We start from the raw sequence: 21,952 nt of genomic DNA on the forward strand, positions 1-21,952 counted from the left end.
GGAGAATTAACGAGCAGGTTGATGATATGCTCAGACGCGACGTTATTCGGCCCTCGGACAGTCCGTGGGCGTCTCCTGTTGTTCTTGTCGCGAAGAAAGATGGTTCTGTGCGGTTCAGTGTGGACTACAGACGGCTCAATAAGATCACGCGCAAGGATGTTTACCCACTGCCGCGCATCGATGAAGCAATTGACAGCCTTCACTTAGCCGAATTTTTTTCTTCTCTCGATCTGCGCTCGGGGTACTGGCAAGTACCCATGGCTGATGACGCTCGACCGAAGACTGCGTTCATCACAACCGACGGCTTGTACGAATTCAGCGTCATGCCGTTTGGTCTATGTAATGCTCCTGTGACCTTTGAGCGCATGATGGACACTGTTTTGCGCAACTTGAAATGGCACACGTGCTTGTGTTACCTTGATGACGTTGTTGTGTTAGCCCCAGATTTCTCCACGCATCTCCAACGTCTGAAAGAAGTTTTCGCACGTGTGAGCAATGCCGGCTTGCAACTAAATCTGCAGAAGTGCCGCTTTGTAGCACGGCAACTCACCATCCTAGGGTACATCGTGTCTAAGGATTGCATTCTTCCTGACCCAGCCAAGCTTCGGGCCATGGCTGAATTCCCCAAACCTGCGTCCGTCAAAGAACTGCGTAGTTTTGTGGGGCTGTGCTCATACTTCCGACGCTTCATACGAAACTTTGCTACGATTAAATCACCGCTGACGAAGCTTCTTGGAAGTAACGGGCCCCTCAATTCGTGGTCGTCTGAGTGCGACGACGCGTTCGCGAAGCTCCGCCATTTGCTGACGTGTCCTCTCATTCTACGCCACTACGACCCTACGGCCCCGACGGAGGTGCACACAGACGCCAGTGGTGTAGGCCTCGGCGCTGTCCTGGCGCAGCGCAAACCCGGATTCCCTGAATATGTCGTAGCATATGCAAGCCGTACGCTCACGAGAGCCGAGACAAACTACACCGTCACGGAGAAAGAGTGCCTGGCGATCGTCTGGGCCCTTACAAAGTTTCGACCTTATTTGTATGGTCGCCCATTCGATGTCGTCACCGACCATCATGCACTATGCTGGCTTTCATCATTGAAGGATCCCTCAGGCCGTCTCGCCCGTTGGGCTCTTCGCTTACAAGACTACGACATCCGCGTGCTTTACCGCAACGGACGCCAGCATGCTGACGCCGACGCCCTGTCGTGCTTCCCTCTGCCTGAAGGTGATGTGCTCTGCTCAGTATCCTCGACTGCAGTTTCTGCTATTGATGTTGACATCATCGCTACCAAACAGCGAAAAGATAATTCGATCGGCCCGCTCATCGACTTGCTCGCTGATCCATCCGCAACGCCATCCACGCGTGCCTTGCGTCGTCAAGCTCGCCATTTCGCCATCCGTGACGGCCTTCTACACCGACGCAATTACGACGCCGATGGCCGGCAGTGGTTACTCGTGATACCCCGCAGTCTGCGGTCAGAGATCTTAGAATCCTTCCACTCTGATCCGCAATGCGCGCACTCTGGGGTATTCAAAACCTACCGTCACATTCGACAACGCTACTTCTGGCGCGGGATGTACCGCTACGTGAAGCAGTTCGTTCGCTCCTGCCTCGCTTGCCAACGCCGCAAACCGTCAGCACACATGTCGCCAGCCAGTCTTCAACCGTTACCTTGCCCTGAGCGTCCGTTTGGGCTCATAGGTATCGATTTGTATGGGCCGCTTCCTCTGACGTCGGCTGGTAACCGCTGGGCCATCGTCGCCGTAGATCATTTAACGCGATACGCCGAAACCGCCGCTATCCCTGCGGCTACTGCGCGTGATGTTGCGTCCTTCCTACTGCACCGATTTATACTGCGCCATGGTCCACCTCAGGAGCTTCTCAGCGATCGAGGCCGTGTCTTCTTGTCAGAAGTCGTCGAAGCCATTCTCATGGAGTGCCATTCTGTCTACCGCAAAACAACTGCTTACCACCCGCAGACGAATGGCCTGACCGAACGCTTCAACCGCACCCTCGGCGACATGCTTTCGATGTACGTCGCCGCCAACCATACGAATTGGGATACTATACTGCCCTTCGTCACCTACGCCTACAACACCGCCTCTCAGAGCACGACCGGTTTTTCACCTTTCTTCTTGCTGTACGGAAGGCACCCGTCACACACCATCGACACTATACTGCCGTACACGCCGGATCCATCTGAGTGTGCACCTATTTCCGAGACAGCCAGGCTTGCTGAAGAGTGTCGCGAGCTGGCCAAGACATTTACGACGCATGAGCAAGAGCAGCAGAAGAGTATTCGTGATGGCTCCGCCACTTCTTAACCCACGTTCCTTCCTGGTTCCCTTGTATGGCTCTCAATCCCGACCTCTGTAGCTGGCTTTTCTTCCAAACTACTCCCGAAATATGAAGGTCCCTACCGTGTGATCGAGCGCACATCTCCGGTCAACTATCTTATCGAGCCAATTGAACAATCTTCGGACATGCGCCGCCGCGGGCGCGACATAGTCAACGTGGAGCGCCTGAAGGCTTACTATGACCCACTCGTAGTGACAAGCTGCTAGGTCGCCAGGCGGCTCCCTCTTCGACCCCGGGGTGATTGTAGAGAAGCCGCCGAACACTGAAGTGGGTCAAACTCTCAAGTGTTCTCTAGTGGGTCTACCCAAAAAAGGACGCCGCTTGCGCAGGGAGTCCGTGCTTGGCCGTTACTGTCGCCATTGTCTATACTCGCTGTGTGCCTGCTAATAAACGCCATAACAACATAATAAAGTATTGATAGTGTTTTACGCATGTTACTGCTATATTTATGGTTTAGAGTTCTGTTTTTTTCGATTGAAACAGCTAAGTGTATTGGCCAAAAAGAGTTATGGCTAATATACCTTTTCTTAGTGGTGAAACGTTCACATTTAGGGCTCTGTTAGCAACATTGACGTGTTTTCTTTTTAATTACTTCGACAGAAAATCTTGTGTGCGTGAACGATCGCTCGTATGTCAACTGTTGCTGAGATGCAGTTCTTATACATAATATACCAGTTTCACAAGATCAATGAGGTTATAAGTGCAAAATGCCGGTGGTAGTAGTGGCCACCTTAGTGTGGCAATGATTGAGCCGCAAGGACATTGACGACTTCACCGTTGGAGACGCCAACAGTGTTTACAGGGACCACCGATGAGAATACCAAAGGATGCCGCTACGACAGCATACTTCTGCTCACAACAGGTGAAGTAATATTCGTGATTCCTCATTACATTTTCCACATCTTGTGTGTGCTTGTTTATAGTTTTTTATCCCTTGCCTCGTCCAAGAAGAGAATCCTCTTCCCACCGTACTTGTGAAGTGACCAATCACGCCGTGTTTAACCAACTAGATCATGCCCCAGAGCGCTTGCTGACCGCTAGCTACATGTAACCTGCGTATAGAATACCGTACTCAAAGCTTGCTGGTGTAGCTTTGCGAGTGTCATGTGAAAGATCCCGCGAGAGGTTGGCTTAGAATGCATGTCCATCACAAATACGAAGCTTTGCGTGCGCTGTTCTAAATCTGCAGGTACAACAGTATGTGCCCACGCCGAGCTGTGGTCGACGCGAGAGAGGCATGTCAGTGGATGCTATGCTTTGCGCAGTGTGCAAATCTATGGAACCATGGTTCGCGAAGATTTCTTTATGCGGAGTGATCCTACGATAGTATTCAAGTGACTTGTCAAATACCGCAGTTCTTGGTCTCGTGTTTTGTCCCAAAATAGAGTGAACGCGACAGGTGCAAGCGACACAATATTATTGTGATTGAAATATTTTCAGGTACTGCAGCCCAATGCAGGGCCACAAGAGGAGTTGGGTACATTAATACAATGGGAAATAATAACGATAACATCACAAGTTGTTCAAAAGAACAAGTATTGATACATCCTGAGTATAACTGGGTACAAAAGGGAAGAAATAAACCATATAGGTCATTCTAGTAAACAACATTGCTCGAAAAAAACTGTATTTAATCTTCATAAAACATGCCAAATTGCCCTTAAGATAGTGCCGAAGTCCAGTTGGAAGAGCATTAGCTTACCCAATGTAATTATCATTAGATATCCGACATATGTTCTTCAATGTGCTGCAACACAATGCTCATGGTTTAGGAAAAGCTCGAAACAAGCATGCGACTTGCAAAGCCCGAAGTTCAGCAGCTTTTTCGGCTTCTTTCGCACCACTCATACATTATTTTGCTCCGTATGAATATAATTATTTCTTCAGGTGTTTGTTCATTAGCAGTTATTGTCTGCTAGTGAAGTGTTTCCCGCTCAAATGTGCCGGCTCCCCTGTGTGTCGACACCACCCCTGTTTATGTGCTCTCTGTGTCACTTATAATGGATGCCACATCTTTAGATGCTATCATGATTGCCTAATTTTACCCAACTATATGATCAGCGCATGCCAGTCAAGAAAAAAAAAATATCAGGACTCTCACCGTCACTGCCATGCCACTTTGAGGCAATTAAATATGCCATGCCTAATGAGACCATAAAGTACTTCCATTTGACTATGCATATTATTTCAGATTTTTGTAGCGGGAGTGACATTGGCTATAATATCTTCATTTTGCTGAATTCGGTGGTAGCACCACTCACTGCGTCATCTGGCATGTGACAGAGGAGAAGCAAGCACTATTGCAACTGCCTTCACAATTTAAAGTCAACATTGTGTGTGCGTGCTCAACTCTATTGGGCTGTTCAGACTTTACAGAGTAGTGGCTGACATTGCATCACACGTATAAAGTGGTGGCTGGGCTGGAATCGTCGGCAGATATAAAAATTGAGTCAGAGCCATGGGGCTTAAAGGAGCCGTGGACGGCAGAACGAAACCAAAAAGACGCAGCGAGCTAAGAACACAGAGGAAGAATGAGCCAGATGTCTGGAAAAGCATAGCCGCACACAGAACCAATCTGAAAAAAATATAGACACATTTAGTGGGCATACGCAGTAGCTCTGAGGATGCAGCCTGCTGGCCATTTCCTATGGCAGGCTATGTTCGCAAAGCTACTGTGGATGCTAGCGAAATTTCTTCGGTATGTGTACCTCTCACTAAACGCACCCAAGCATAACTGAATTAGGTCACAGTCATTTTTTTAAAGTGGCATTCCATGCCAAATCAACCAAACCATCACGACTATGGCTGAAAGAATTCCCACATATTTCTTAAAGTTCGAAAGTCGTCCTGCTTGCCTACAGGGCTGTGTTATCGCTAATTGACCCTGGCTCACCTGGGGACAGTTATCGCTCTAGGTGAGGCCGTTTTTGCCAAGTTTGGTTATAGTGGCACTATATTTATTGATTGGATGTGACACTACAGGTGCTCTAGAGGTTTTTGCTTTTTATTTCAAATATTTATATTACCCAGAAAAACGTTGCAAGCTTTGTTTTCAAGAGAATCAATTGAAACTAAATTTGTGTGGTTCAGCACAGCATTTTTTTGTTTGGCCTGTTTTGCAGCTCTCAAGTTCATTTCTTACTGTCCTCTCAAGGATAAATCAGTGTGGTTTCACTGCATGTGTTTCAGTGTAAAGTGTAATTCAGAGCTTATGAAACTGAGCACATAGTTTCGGTCATTGGGTTGAAGTAATCAGTGCTGCTTGGTTGTTTTATTACGAAATAACTATTGGTTTGTGTGTGCGCATGTTCCCCTAGCTAAGAGTTTGATGCCCGCAAGGGACACCTAGAGTCGGCTCATGAGAATCCCAAGAACTTTCGCTTGGTGAAGTGGTCTACCATCACAATGAGGTAGGCAGAGGCCGGTACGGCACGCATGGGAGCTACACGGAAACTGTTGGAATTGGTTTGCGGCACAAGGCGGCCAGAAGCCTGCACAGAAGCAATTGCCTCCACAAGTAGATGAAGCATAGAGCGGTTAGTGAGGAAGCTTGCTCATTTCAGTGGAGTGTATGTTTTGTCATGCATGCGTTTTGTGACCTGTTTCCAGTTTAGTGACTACAGTTCCGGGTTTACGAGTGCAGCTGCAAGTTATATTTCCAGCCACAGAATTTCCAGCTATCGGCACACTTAACTTGATTGCTTCGACGCAGCTCGTTAACTTGCTTTGACAGATGCTAGTGCTACCAGCTGTTGGGCTCTGCATGTTTGCTGCATTTTACTGTATAGATAGAGGGGTTTTTTTAATAGTCAATTTTGTTTCATGTCTGCCTTACCGGTGGGTTTATTTCACTCACTTGGTAAGTCCATTTTTGCCATGTTTCACTTATGGCTACGTTCCACGCACACCCGTAAAATGGGTTGTCATATGCTTGCTTCTGCAATGAACCATTGTGCGGGACAGCTGGCACGCCATATGTTTTCTAAATTGCAGTTGCTGCTTGAACGAAGTAATATAAACGTACAGAAGACCAAGTGCTTGCTCACCACATTTGATATTCATTTATTGTGGAATATTTACAAGCGCTATGAATGCGCGTTTCCTCAGTTTTTCTAATACTTTACATTTTTTAGCAGCAGCTGCAATTTCAATCTAGAAAGGTGTGTGAGTTGTCGCACACAATGGTTCATTGCTGAGATAAGCGTTGGCAACAAATTTCATGGGCTTACGTAAGAATATCCATGAGCAAAATGTAGAAAAAACAGACCTGCCAAGTGTGATTTCGACCCGCCAGTTAGGCAGAATTGAACTGGAAATTCACTGGAGAAACCGACCCGCGCTTCATTTATTATTTGTTGCGGTTAGTAAACCAAGTCCAACACTTGGCAGCGTTAGCATCAGTCGAAGCAGGTCCCATGTGGTGGAGTAAAGTCGATGCTGTACAGCCGTCCGCATCTAACGTAAACGCTCCGACGCGTGGCCTCAGCTCGCTTGGACTGAGGTTAACGCCACGAAGCGTTGAAAATGATATGCTTGCTGCAGTTAGGCATAGATGTAGCACGCACCGGTTTTCCTAGTAAATACTTGCGTCCAGACTACTTGACTGGTGGGCCGAATGCAGTCACTTCGCATCACTTCACATCTCGTTTTCACCCATTTCGCTCGTGGTTTCGTTATCGCATGCAAATTGGCATTGGTTTTCTCATTCCTTTCTCGAAAAATAACCACTGCGTGCGACAGCTTACGCAAATTTCGCGTTTTGATTGTGCTGGTCGAAAGAAATCACACGTATAAAAAGGAGAGCAAACGCACGCTCAAGGTGTTTGTAAAAGTTGCACGATAAAGTTGAAATGCAGTAGCATTATTCATATTCTGATTTAGCAATTTTCAGACAGCGTTAATCGAACTGCTCTCGCAATTTAAAGCGCGCCTTCCTGCTCGGTTTGCACTGCAGGAAAATGTGGTCTAGGGGCACAAAATTTAAACGAGTAACAATGCCTGGGCTTTGGCGTGCCTGCTACGATTTGAATTTAAGATAAGATGGCAGTTTAAGCTTTTATACAATAACTACGTACAAAAATAGCTTTGTTTGTGTTGTATTCATGCGTCTTCTTTGCTCAAAACCCGCACAAACATTGCACTCCATACGACATATTCCATGCAGCGTGAACGAAACAGACAGGCACACTCGAAACTGAGAAAACAGTTAAATTGACGCTGCCTGAAAGTTATTAAATCAGAAAATGAACAACACCACCCCATTTGAGATTTATTTATTGTGCAACTATTACAAACGCCATGAACATGCGTTTGCTCTGCTAGTTATACATGCGATTCCTTGCTGCGAATTCAAACTCATGAGGTGGGTTAGCTGGCACACGCAATGGTTCATTGTCGAGTAAAGCATAGAACAAGGAACGCCATGGGCGCGCGATTACGGAACCACGAACGAAACGTGCCTAAAACAGGATGTGAAGTGAGTGCATTCAACTCGCCGGTCGGGCATACTGGAAACAGAAATTTACCAGTGTAAACTGACGTGCACTATATCTGTTGTTAACGGCGGCAAGCATATCGCGTTGAACGCTTAATTGGTGGCGCTGATCTCAGTTTAAGCGAGCCAAGGCCACGCATCGGAGCGTTCAAGTTAAAGCTGCTGACGGCTGTACATACCTGATGGGGCAAATGCTAAAAGCATTGCTACTTTGCTTTTTTCGTTAATTGCATACAGAAATAATTAGGTATTGTTGAAACTTAGGTGGCATCTTTCTGTTGCATGTTCTCCATTGTATGTGGTGGTCTGCGGAAGGAAAACCTCAACTGGTAATCCAGGATTGTACTGACATTCCAGCCGTTGCTGTTTCATGATGTGTGAGCCTTCCTTTTGTCACGGTTTGTTAGGACGATAGTCCTACTTATAAAATATGAGTTCCTCAGTTGGGTAGGCTGTATAAGAAACATAAAATTCTTTGCAAATGTATGCTAGTGCTTTCTTAGTGAGCTTTTAAGCAACTTCCGTATTGCAGCGATAGGCATGAACAGAAATAATTAGTGTTCTTTATTTTTCTGAACTGTGCAAATAGCAAAATTTTGTGTGCAGAACAAACTCCAATTTGAAGTGTGAGTGTGACTCAAACATTTTAGAAAGTTTGTGGAGCATTCTTAATACTTTCAGTGAAGTTACAGAAGAAAAGTTGCATAATATTTTTAAGCACATTATTATGGAATAGAAATATGGCATTGTTTTTTTTGGTTAGGTTGCTGAAGATCTGGAGAGAACGTGCTTCCTTATTTTATCAAAGATGAGGCATTGCAGAGCGGATTGGATTTATCTATCATATTTGGGGCAACCACTGTGGTGTTGACAACAGTTTACATGTGAAAAGTTTATATCCCCCCCCCCTCCCACATGAACGTCTGTGAAGACGCCTCCGATTTGGTGGACAAGAGAGTGCTCCTTTCAAATTTGGGGTTGCTGATCTTCCCTGCAGATGTCTGTGTATAAAACATCAGAAGTTTCAGATAGTGAGAAGCTTTCTACAGTTTGTTTTGGACTCAACATATTTGTACAGCGCAAGACTACGAGCAGTGACGACGTAACTACAGAAGAAGAAACAAAGACCAAAAAAGAGCTGACTTCAACTGGTTAGTTGAAGTCAGCACTCGTTGTGTCCTTGTCTCTTCTTCTGTCGTAACTACTCGTAGTCTTGCGCTGTGCAAATATGTTGATTCCCAATCACCAACTAGCCCAAGCAGCTATCTTGTGTCGGATCTTTTGGTCTGAAACATCCAATTAAGCTTCCACCCTTGCCATGAAGATCTGAACCAGCGCTTTTGTGAGTCAATCTGATTATGCCCTTAGCGTAGCCAACGGAACAGTGAAGCATATTAAAAAAAAAGAAGGGAGTACTGTAACAGCACAGTGCATCTCCATGTTGGACCAGTATTTTCTCAAATCAATGCAATTGGGACCATAGCCTGAAATTGCAGCTTTGCCGCAAAGTAACGTTGTAAGGAGATAAAGCAAACAAAAATCAGAAAGGGCCGCTGTCAATGGGAGTTGAACTATTGTCTTCGGGAAGTTCTAATAGTAAGGATTTCAGTGGAAAATAATTGACTAGTAAGTGGTATATGAAAAATATTTGAAAGTGCGAATACTTGCACACTGTTATTTTTTATCTAAAAGTAAAAGCACAAATTTGCAACAAACGTATTTACCTTCATATATCAAATTGGGCAATATTGTAATGAATTGTTCGTGTTTCCCATGCCCTGCAGTGCTGCCTGAAGCCTTGTGGAAAAGAAAGCAACGCAGGACGGCTCAAAGATCAAGCTGAGACGGGAAAAAAAAATAAACAGAGAAGTCATTTTCAGTCCTATACTACTGTGCAAGCCTGCTGTTTTTGCCCATGCGCACGTAAAAGTACCTGTTTTTATGCACAATGCACCTAATTACGTGAAGTGAAGGAATACAAGAGGATCTATTATGCAAAAATGGCCCCGTATCTGCCTGTTAATCTGCAAATGTCGTCGAAAGACGATAATCTTGCGTCTGGAAAGAGTGAGCAAAACATTTATTAGATGTTCTGCGCAAGAAATCGGTGAATGGTATTCTGGAGGCGCTGCGTTAGAGTGCCTCGAGCGTGCAGCGGAGGTGAACGAGCGCATCAAATCACGTCGCACGTGAGACAAGAGCGTTACCTGGCACTTTCTTCAAAAACAAAGCGTGTGGCTCTAGACGGGCATGTGTACCCGTCTCAGAGGTGTTAAGGTGTACAACGAAAAGCGACGGGTCGGTGCCACCACCGTGTCGTCTAAGCGAAGCGTTGGAAACACTCGCTTCTTCGTGCAAGCGTTTCATGGTCAGCGCAGCGTTATAGACGCTACGGTCTTTAGAATTACCTTTATAAGCCTCTTTTAGTAAAATACGCAGATATAGAATATATACGTGTTGGTATAGTGCCTGAAATATGCGCAATCATTGCTTTTTATTTGACAGTCGCACACCTATGAACGCTGAATCTTGAGCAACATTGGTGGGCGCTGCGAATGGGGTTGGCCGTTTGGGGTATGGGTTGGTGCGTTCAGAGTACCCGGGACCGTTAAGCGTGTACAAAGAGACAAATGTACAGACCCACAGACAGACCAAAATTTTTGCGTCGAAGGTCCCCGGAAAAAACTGACGTCTTAAAACACACCAGCCCAGTTCTTACCAAACCACAACAGTGGTTTTTTCATGCACATTTTTTCATTTTTCCTGCACATTTACTTCTTCACAATTGCTATAAATTACTTCTAATAACAGCACGATTTCGAACAAGCTACTGAACAATTGACCATATTCATACTATCAATCAGGTTATAAAGAAATCTTTAGAATACAGCCAACCACAAGGTTTTTCTAGATTACGAAAATGTTTTGATTCAACAGAAGTATCAGCAGTCATGCGGACACTGCGGAATCAGGTAGTCGACAAAGCATATATAAACATCCTGGAAGAAATATACAGAGGATCAACTGCCACCAAATTACTCCATAAAGAAAGCGACAGCATACCAATGAAGAATGATATAATACAAGGACCTACGATCTTCCAATAATATTTACTGCGTGATTAAAGAAAATTTCCAGAAACCTAGAATGGGAAAAGTTATAAATAGCAGTTAATGGAGAGTACCTTAGTAACCTGCACTTCGCCCATGACATTGCATTGCCGTGTTACTCAGGGGACGTATCTCAAATCATGATTACTGAATTAGACAAGCGGAGCAGAAAGATAGGTCTCAAAATTAATCAGCAGAAACAGAAAGTAATGCACAACAACCTCGAAACAGAACAGCACTTTGAGATAGGCAATAGTGCACTTGAAGTTGTAAAAGACTACGTCTACTTAAGACAGTTATTAACCACGGAGCCGAGCCACAAGAATAAAGTAACTATAAGAATAAGATTTGGCAAGCCCTCTCTAATCCTCACTGGTAGATTGCCACTGTCCCTATTAAGAAAGGATATGCCAGCTGAATCTTGCCGGTACTTACCTGCGGAGCAGAAACTTGGAGGCTAATAAAGAGGGTTCAGCTTTATTGGAGGAGAGGGCAGCGAGCGATGGACAAGAAACTGATATGTATAACTTTAAAGGACAAGAAGAGAGCAGAGTAGGTCAAGGGACAAACCGGGTTTTAGGATATCCTAGTTGAAATGAAGAAGTGAACATGGACGGGGCACGTAGCACGTAAACAGGATAACTACTGGTCGTTAGGGACAACAGACTGGATTTCCAGCGAAGTCAAGTGGGTTAGGGGGAGATAGAAAGTTAGTTGGGCAGGTTATATTAAGAAGTTTGCAGGTATAAATTTGCAGCAACAAGCACATGACTTAGTTTACTGGCAAATCATGGGAGAGAACTTTGTCCTGCAGTGGACGTAGTCAGGCTGATGGTAATGACTTCTAATAACATCCTCTATGCTTGGCTTAAGTCTGTCAGTTCTCATAACTATTGAGTCAATATGAATGGACGTAATGGAGAAAGGCAACGGGCGTTTCCTGCGACTGCAATTATCACCAGAAATATAGGAAACAAAGTGACCGTTTTTCAAGTGAGCCCGTTTGCACTGTGCAGGACATACGAGAGTGTGGTCGAGTGCAAGAACAACAGTCTGAGCAGTGACTGTTACACTAAGGCCGCCCGAAGTGCTCTGGCGAAGAACATCAAAGCCTTTGACGTGGCACGCAACTGGCTATGCGAGGACGAGCGGGCCAAACTGCGTGGTGAGCTGGTTGACTAATATTGTGTCATAATGGCGTGTGTGACGCGTGGCTTCTGGGACTGGAATCTTCGCTGTCACGCTAAATTTTGCCAAAAATATGGAAAAGCGCCTTTCGATTGGATTTGTAACTGCTTGCGCTCTACGTGCATGTGCCATAACCCCTATGCTGAATCATTATTATTACTGCTCTTGTTTGCTTATCCGTGTCCGAAATTGTTAGATATTCCGCCAAAGATATCTTCAAAACTCATTTCATACGTACGTAAGGCTCCATTTCAAAACTACAAACGAAACTACTTTGCAAATACCATTCCTCTGAGAGACATTCTAAATTAATGTATGGCCTTTCTCTAAGATATTCGATGCTGAATGTTAAGAAATATGCTTGTTGGTTTTGTACTTGCTTTGCTATTTTCCTGGTCCTAACACCTATGTCACACGGGAAAGTTTGATGTCGTTTTAGTCTAAAGACATTCGACAAATCGAATGACAACAGGAGGCGTGTGCTGCTATATGGAAATATATAATGCCATTTGTAAATGATGGCAATTGCGATGTCGCTACGAGGGGACTGAACAGGAAAGAGTCGCAGCGTGTGTAGGAAATTTATAATGTATACTAAGCTTTATAACGAATGCTTTCACGTGAATTAAGCTGAGGAAAAAGGTTAACTTGCAGTTTTTTAAATAGCCAAAGAAAAGCTCGTAGCTCATACGAAGTCGAGGCGAGACTGGAGAAACTATTGCTTTTGAGGTCACGTGGTAAACTTTCAATATAGCTGACATGGCGGAATGCGAGGAAGCTGCTGCAACTTCTCGCGCCGATCGCATAAAAAGCATAGTCGTGGAATATTTCTCCCTTCGTGCCAGACATGTTAAGCAAGAAAGACAGCTTCACATCGAAATCGAAGAACAGGCTAGTAAGTCTCGAGATATTGAAGAGCGGCTACAAGCTCCAACGACTGGAGTAAACACTGAGCAAATGGCGGACATGGCCAACACGGCCGGCGACTCTTTTGAGAATGTCGCTGTTAACGAGAATATTCAATTTTTATCTACGGCTCACTTGAATTGTATGCAAATAAATAAACAATACTTAACAATACAATTTTATTTTACTTGTCACGATTTATTAACCCTTTCATATATAATCTGTCCACGTCCCTCTACCGGCGACAGTACATCTTCGCGGCGAAAACTCATTAGAATGAGTTTCGCCAGCACATTTGTTTTCTGAAGTCACTTTCTTTCAATGACCTTAGACGTCCCTGTGTGACAGCCAACTAATGTCATTAAATTCAAATGTCAATTGGTGCAAATAGCACTAAACCTTCTAGAATGACAGAAGTACAAGTTTACCTTGATACTCACCATGAGGATCAACATGAGGAACAACGTACTGAGGAGGAAGATTATTGAAGCGATCACCGAAAATGATACTAAATAGCTTGAGTTTGACTAAGCGTGATAAGAACGGACAAGCTCAGATTTAGTGACAGCAAAATGCTCTAGTGCTGTTATATTCTAGTGTGAAGAAAAAAGATGCTACGGTAAAGAAGAGAAAAACAGACGACAGTAGGAGCGCTAACAGTGCGTTACTTGTGCGAGTTGGCTGAGGATACTGTGAAGAAAGGGTGAAGAACGTGGCTTTAGGTTTCAGCTGAATCTGGCTCGACCCTCAAAATGCGCAGGCGCCAACTTTTGTCAGAATGTGGTTTTTAACCCACAGTAAAATGTGATATTCAAGCCGAAGTAATATTCATGGCTGTCCTCACTAAAACCCAATAGATGCTGTCATCTCGGGAGGCATTTCCGGCCTAGAATATTTATGCATAAAAATCACGTGCAGGAGCCATAAAGTTTGGCTCTGTGCCATTTATAGGCCTGCTGATGCCACACCTGAATATCTGAATAAACTATAAAAAAATAAGTTCTACTGTCATACATTGCCCTAAATTGGGGACCTTAACATACCAGGCATAGATTGGGTGCACTTTAAATCGCTTCCTGAAAACAGCAATCAATAAAATATTATGCTGAGCACAACGTTAACTCATGACCTAATCCAGATAGTGCGGAAACAAACAGGCCTAATGGAACTTCGAAATATGTACTTGAGTAAGTGAACAACTTTAATTCACTTCCTGCAGATTACCGGGCTGGGTTCCCACCTAGGAGCTGGTGGAGAGACCATGTCTCTCAGCAGCTTCTTTGGGCTGCTGGATCGCCCAGAAATGAATATATAGTCCTGAGCTGAGCAGCGCGGTCCGTCAACGCTCCCGTAGGTCCTCATTAGAGGCCGCGTCTCTCGCTTTGCAAATTAGTGCTTGAAACTCCCAGAGAATATGCGCTAATGTAGCACTATTACTACAATATTTGCACGAATTGGTCATATACAAGTCGGGGTAAATGTGTTTCATAATTACCGGATTAGTGTAGGTGCCTGTTTGTAATTGCCGCCATTGAACGGACTGGGCCCGGTTGATCTTGGGGTGAGGCGAGGAGCATTCCCGTCGTTGAAGTTTATATTGTTAGATAATGTCGTTTAATTTGGTAAGTCTATCTCCCCACTCCCTCTTCTCCGCAGGAGAGTCCGTACGGGTGGTGTCAACCGCTGACGTTGCCCGGTACGTGAGACCTTGAGCCACGTCGTGCGCCACCTCGTTAAGATTGACCTCCGTGTGGTCGATGGGTGTGTGAGCGGGAAACCAGAGAATGCATGCAATTCGGTCGTCAGAGCCCGCTTTGCCTTTTGTAAGGACTTTCAGTGCCACTGGAGAAATCCTACCATTTGCGAAATTTCGGACTGCTGTTTGTTAATCACTGATAATATACTGGGCATCAGTATGAGCTATGGCGAGCGCGATAGCGACCCCCCTTGCTGTATTCACGTGATTTGTATTGATTGAAGCGCTGGTTATGCATTTGTGCGTATGGTCTACAGCCGCAGAAACAAAACGGCGATAGTTTCGATAGCGCGCTGCATCGACGAAGACCATCTCCTAATTGCTTTTATAAGTTCAGAGCATAATTTTGGCTCTACTGACTTTTTTATCTTTGTTGTGATCAGGGTGCATGTTCTTTGGCAAAGGTGGTATCATGAGTTTAGTGCGGATTGAACGTGGTATGTCGCATTTCATACCATGCTGTAAGTTGTAAGAAATGCCGAGACTGTCGATAATTTGGCGACCTGCTTTCGTATTGCTCAAGCGCCGTACTGCGAGATCTGTTGTGCTTCAATTATTTCTTCAACCGTGTTATGAAAGCCTAGTTTAAGAAGGAGCTCCGTGCTGGTAGTGTGCCGAAGCCGTAGCGCCTGTTTGTAAACTCGTCTGCTGAGTTCATTTAGTTTAGCTCTTTCGGCCGTGAACCATTGATGGTAGGCAGCGACATAAGTAATGTGGCTGAGCACGAAGGAGTCGATAAGCCGGAGAATACTACATTCCTTCATGCCTTGATATTCATTACTTATTCTTTTAATGAGTCGCATCGTTTGCACAACTTTCGCTTGAAATTTGCAGATTGTCTCACCATTTGTGCCGTTGCTGTCAATCAAAAGTCCTAAAACGCACATTTTATCGACTGTCGGTATGACGCGTCCATCAGCTCTCTTCAGGGTAATGCATGTGTATGAGCTTCTTGTACTATACTGTTTGGGTGGTCTTCATATGAGTTTGGGGCGGTATAAGAGGAGTTCGGACTTGTCCGCTGAACACGAAAGCCCTGTTCCGCGTAGGTATTGTTACACTATGTTTACCGCTTCTTGTAGCCGTTCTTCTATAGAGCCATCGCTGCCATCACATATCTAAAGGGTAATATCGTCAGCATATATGCTGTGATGAAGCCCGGGAATCATGACAGTTTTAAGGGCAAATCGAGGAGAGCTAAGTTGAACAACATAGGAGATATCACGGAGCCCTGTGGAGTCTCTGCACTTCCTATGGGTATCTCAGATGATGTGGGTGGGCCCTTTTTGACTACAACTTGTCGGTTTGTTAGGAAGTCGCGAATATAGTTATACTGTCACGATGAGTCACAAGTACTGGGGGGATTTATTGAACGACCAGGTAGCTAGCTCTAGGACGATGCGTCAGTCGTGGCTGGCTCACGAGCAGAGAAGAACGCGATCTTCTTTTTTCCTCCAGATTTAGAGCCGCTCTTGCTGCCAACCCACTACGTGCTGGCGGCATTATCCCCCCCTTCCGAAAAGAAAAAAAAACAACAAGTACCAAAAAGATGAAAGGAAAGTACATAGCAGCACCGCGATGCTACTACATAGGCACGTGAAAAAAAAATGGAAATTCGGATGAAGTGAAAGTAAAAATTGAAGAGCGTGCCAACATAGGAAACGTCAATGAACGAGAAAGTAAGTTCGCAAAATAAACAAAACACACAAAGAACGCTGTACGGTAAAGGAAAAGTTACGAACAACGCGCAATAAATGGCTTCATGCGCAACACATGAACGACGTCCGGCCTCAGCCGTGTCCTGCTCCGTGCATGGGGTGTTGAGTCCGGAACCACTTCGTAGTTCACGTCACTGACGCGGCGTAACACTTTATATGGGCCAAAGTACCGGCTCAGCAACTTTTCACTAAGGCCACGGCGGCGGACGGGCGTCCACACCCAAACTTGATCTCCGGGGCTGTAAAACACTTCTCTGTGGCGGGTATTATAGCGTCGTGCGTCTGCCTGCTGTTGCTGGCCGATGTGCAGTCGCGCGAGCTGCCGGGCTTCCTCGGCACGCTCTGCGAATTCTTTGGCGTCTGTTGCCAACTCGTCTTCGTCCTGACACGGTAGCATTGAGTCTAGCATGGTCTGCACTTCGCGGCCGTAGAGAAGCCGAAATGGCGTGAATCACGTGGTCTCTTGCACGGCGGTATTATACGCGAAGGTCACGTAAGGCAAGATCCGGTCCCATGTTTTGTGCTGTACGTCGATGTACATTGAGATCATGTCTGCGAGGGTCTTATTCAGTCGTTCAGTAAGTCCGTTGGTTTGCGGGTGGTACGCAGTTGTCCTTCGGTGTCTGGTGTTGCTCAGTTTGAAAACTTCGTCCGTAAGCTGCGCCGTGAATGCCGTCCCTCTGTCCGTTATTACACTGAAAGGAGCACCGTGTCGTAACACGATGTGGCGCATGAAAAATTGTGCTACCTCAGAAGCCGTGGCTCGTGGGATCGCCTGGGTTTCAGCGTAGCGTGTGAAATAGTCGGTCGCGACGATCACCCATTTGTTGCTGTCCGCAGACATAGGAAAAGGCCCGAGAATGTCCATGCCGACTTGGTCGAACGGCGTGCAGGGTGCTTCAATGGGCTGAAGCAAACCAGCTGGCTTAACAGATGGTTGTTTTCGGCGCTGACATTCCCGACAGCTCTTCACGTACTTCTTGACGCTTGCCGAAAGTCCTGGCCAATAGTACCTCTTACTCACTCTGGCAAGTGTCCGTGAGCAGCCCAGATGACCGGATGTGGGTTCGTCATGGCAAGCGAAGAGGACGTCGTCTCGCATGTCTCGAGGAACCACCAGGAGGTAGGCACGGTTGTTCGAACGAGCGTTCTTCTTGTACAGCACACCATCTCGAAGGCAGAACGACGGCAACGAGCGGAATAAATGACGTGGTATGATTGTGTCCTGGCCCTCTAAATGATCGATGATCGGACGAATCTCTGTGTCATCCCGCTGCCGTTTACTCAAGTCTGATAAGCTAATGGCGCCCAGGAAGCCTTCGTCTTCCTCTGCTTCCTGACTGACGACATGAAGGGGCGCGCGTGACAGTGTGTCAGCGTCTTCATGCTTACGGCCGGACTTATGGACGATGGTGACGTCAAATTCCTGCAGCCGCAAGCTCCACCGTGCTAGCCGTCCTGTAGGGTCGCGCAGGCTTGCGAGCCAGCAGAGGGCGTGGTGGTTCGTCACTATTTTGAAGGGACGACCATAAAGGTACGGGCGGAACTTGGTGATTGCCCACACGACTGCGAGGCACTCTTTCTCCGTAGTGGAATAATTCGCCTCAGCACGCGATGGAGAGCGGCTGGCGTAGGCTATCACTCTTTCGATGTCTTCTTGACGCTGAACGAGCACTGCACCGAGCCCAATGTTACTAGCGTCGGTATGGACCTCCGTGTCAGCATCATCGTCGAAATGAGCGAGAACGGGCGCTGATTGCATGCGCTGTCGCAGCTCATCAAAAGCTGCTTGTTGCTCGTTTTCCCAGACAAACGGTGTGTCGTCCCTTGTGAGACGAGTCAGAGGTTCTGCTATCTGTGAAAAGCCATGAATGAATCGGCGATAGTAGGCGCACAAACCAAGGAAGCGCCGGACGGCTTTCTTATCGACAGGAGCTGGTAATTCGGCAACAGCGGCAAGCTTGTCCGGATCGGGACGGATTCCTTCGGCGCTAACTACATGTCCAAGAAACTTTAGTTCTTTATAGCCGAAGTGGCACTTCTGTGGCTTTAGTGTGAGGTCCGCCGATCGGATAGCCTCCAGCACGCTGCGCAGGCGCTGAAGGTGCTGCTCGAACGTGGCAGAGAAGACCACCACATCGTCAAGGTAGACAAGACAAGTCTGCCACTTCAGCCCTGTGAGGACAGTGTCCATCATTCGCTGGAAAGTCGCCGGCGCTGAACACAAGCCGAAAGGGAGTACTCGAAATTGGTATAGGCCGTCTGGAGTCACGAAGGCTGTCTTTTCGCGGTCTCGCTGATCTACCTCAATTTGCCAGTACCCGCTTTTGAGATCGAGCGAAGTGAAATAATGGGCACGACGAAGTCTATCTAGCGAATCGTCGATACGCGGTAGCGGGTACACATCCTTTTCGATCACGTTGTTAAGCTTTCGGTAATCGACGCAGAAGCGTAGCGACCCGTCCTTCTTTTTGACAAGCACGACTGGAGAGGACCACGGGCTGTTGGATGGTTCGATAACGCCATCGTCAAGCATCTCGCGAACTTGCGTACGTATCGCTTCACGTTCTTTAGCCGACACGCGGTAGGGGTGCTGGTGTATTGGGCGTGCGTCTTCGTACGTGATGATCCTGTGTTGAGTGATGGACGTCTGGCGGATCTTCGAGCAACTTGCGAAGCAAGACCTGTACTCGAACAAGAGCGCTCGCAGCGCAGTCTGGTTATCGTTGGACAGATCAGGATTGATGTCAATGTTGCTCATTGATGTGTCTGCGTTATCCACTACTTCTGACGTGAGACAGTTGGTTACGTTTGCTACTTCGTGGGCAAACGCTATCGAAGTGCCATGGAAAAGGTGTCGATGCTCGTTGCTAAAGTTGGTAACGAGCAATTCAGATCGGCCGTCACAAACGTGTATTACACTTCTCGCTACACATATGCCTTGCTGCAGGAGGTGTTCTAAATTTGTCTCGGCCACCACATCGCCATCGCTCAAACCACAGCATGTTACGTCGACTAGAACACTGGCTCGGAGAGGAAGCGTCACGCTCTGTTCAGAAATACGGAGTACGTCGACACGCATTCCGTCATCCTGCACGTTGATTGCTCGCTGGGCTGAGAACGTGACGCGGCGCTCTTGCAGATCAATGATAGCTCCATTTTCCTGTAGAAAATCAACTCCCAGAATGACGTCACGGGAGCATTCACGTAGAACAAGGCAGCTTGCTACGAATGTGTACCCTTGAATCTGTACTCTAGTTGTGCAGGCACCCAGTGGAGTAACGACATGGCCACCAGCTGTCCGAATCTGCGAGTTATGCCATGGTGTGATCACTTTCTTCAGCTGCGTTGTCAGTTTCCCGCTCAAAATGGAATAGTCTGCGCCGGTGTCCACTAACGCATTAACTACACAACCATCAATTGTTACTGCTATGTCGAGTGAAAGCCGGCTATCCTTTGCAGCAGCAGGTGATGTCGGACCAGTTTCTGTACAGTTCTGCGTCTATAGGAGGTCTTCAGCGCTTCGACGTTCAGCGACCCCGCCCCCAGAGGTCGCTTCGGCTAGTTTTCCCGGCGGGGGCTGGGAGATCGTGCGGTAGAATACCGCTGGGGCGTTGATGAAAATCGCCTCGGTGATGGCGAGCGTGACTGGCGCCCAGCAGACGGTGGTGCATGCTGCTGGGAGAGGTAGCTTTGGATGTCGCGTGGTCTCTGACCGTAACGGGGTGGCGGCGAGTACGCAGAGAAGCCGCGAAGCCCAAGACGGCGATATGGGCACTGGCGGTACAAGTGATCAGCTTCTCCGCAGTGAAAGCACAGAGGCCGGCGATCAGGTGTGCGCCAAACATCAGACTTTTGAGGAGACGTGCGCCGATCGTCGATGTACTGAACTGGTTGCACTGAACGATGGGCGACAGAAGCACCAGGGACAAAGGGCAGGGGCGGTGGCGTGTACGTGCCTTCGTAGTACGGTATGTGCTGCGCTGACTGTAGTGAAACAGCAGGAACAGGATGGACGAATAATGGCGGCGTTGCAGCAGGGCGTTTCAAGGCTTCCGTGTAGGTTGTCTCACGGCGGTATTCAGCAGGAGCTGGCACAGCTGTATCATGAGGCAAGGTGTCCCGGAGGGCCTGGTGCAGCTCATCCTTGATCACAGTTGCAAAAGAGTTGACTGTAGGATGAGGTGTTACACCAGCCTTTTGTAACTCTTCACGTACTATATCACGGATGAGTTCACGTAGACAGTCGTTGTTGGTTCTAGTGGCGGTGAAAATGTCGGCAGTAGACATGCCACTGACTTGCCTGTCGTATTGGTTGGATCGCTGCTGCAGCATTTTTTCCATTGTCACGGCCTCGGACAAGAACTCCGCGACCGTCTTCGGAGGACTTCGCACGAGGCCGGCAAAAAGCTGGTCCTTGGCACCGCGCATCAAGTGACGCAACTTCTTGTCCTCAGTCATTCTTGAATCGGCCCGTCGGAAGAGGCGCGTCATGTCTTCGACGTACGCGGTCTCAGTTTCATTTGGGGACTGGACGCTGGCAAGAATAGCTCGTTCAGCTCTTTCTTGGCGGTCAGTGCTGGCATATGTCTGCAGAAGTCTACGACAGAATTCGGGCCACGTCGTCAGCTGCTCCTCCCGATTTTGATACCACGTGCGAGCCCCGTCTTCGAGATAGAAGTAGACACGACCCAGTTTCGCCGCGTCGTCCCACTGATTCAAGTTGGCGACGCGCTCGAAGTCCGCCAACCAGTCCTCAACGTCTTCGCGCTCCGTACCATGGAACGTCGGCGGTGCCCGTGGGCTTTCCAACGTATAGCGGTTCGGCGACGTGCTTCCCGTGCTGGTTGCCAAGGTTTGTACCGAAGTACTGGTCATGTTTGTTGACGTGGTGGGAGCAGTATCGTTGACTTCCGGAGGTAATCCCCTGATTCGGCGGCTGGTCCGATGCACGGGAGTGTTCTGGCACTGGACTCGTATTACGGCTTCCTGGGGGGGTCTGCAACATCCGTGAGGCTACCCAGCACCTCCCACCAGTTTGTCACGATGAGTCACAAGTACTGGGGGGATTTATTGAACGACCGGGTAGCTAGCTCTAGGACGATGCGTCAGTCGTGGCTGGCTCACGAGCAGAGAAGAACGCGATCTTCTTTTTTTTCCTCCAGATTTAGAGCCGCTCTTGCTGCCAACCCACTACGTGCTGGCGGCAATACGTTCGAGTTGCGAGATTTAAGGCGTTAACCTGTTGGAGTATTGTACTGCGTGTAACGTTATCATATGCTTCTTTAAGATCTAAACCTAGTGTAGCTTTGGTTGAGCGGGGCCTGGTGTCTACGATTTGGTGCTTCAAATGAAGCATAGTGTCCTGGCATGAAAGGTGCCTCGGGAAACCTAACATAGTGCACGGAAGGGCGTTACGAAA

At 47.2% G+C, this 21,952-nt stretch overlaps 1 protein-coding gene across 2 annotated transcripts in view; it reads left to right on the forward strand.

Annotated features, from left to right (window-relative positions):
* Nucleotides 1-21,952, forward strand: part of LOC119173543 (uncharacterized) — a 699,991-nt gene that overhangs the window by 564,198 nt on the left and 113,841 nt on the right. For both annotated transcript variants that reach the window (XM_037424351.2, XM_037424350.2), the window contains exon 7: nucleotides 11,979-12,127. In XM_037424351.2, the coding sequence (XP_037280248.2) occupies nucleotides 11,979-12,127 (149 nt within the window). The remainder of the gene's footprint in view (nucleotides 1-11,978; nucleotides 12,128-21,952) is intronic.

This window comes from Rhipicephalus microplus, chromosome 5, assembly GCF_043290135.1.
Source record: "Rhipicephalus microplus isolate Deutch F79 chromosome 5, USDA_Rmic, whole genome shotgun sequence".
Taxonomy (NCBI): Eukaryota; Metazoa; Arthropoda; class Arachnida; order Ixodida; family Ixodidae; genus Rhipicephalus; species Rhipicephalus microplus.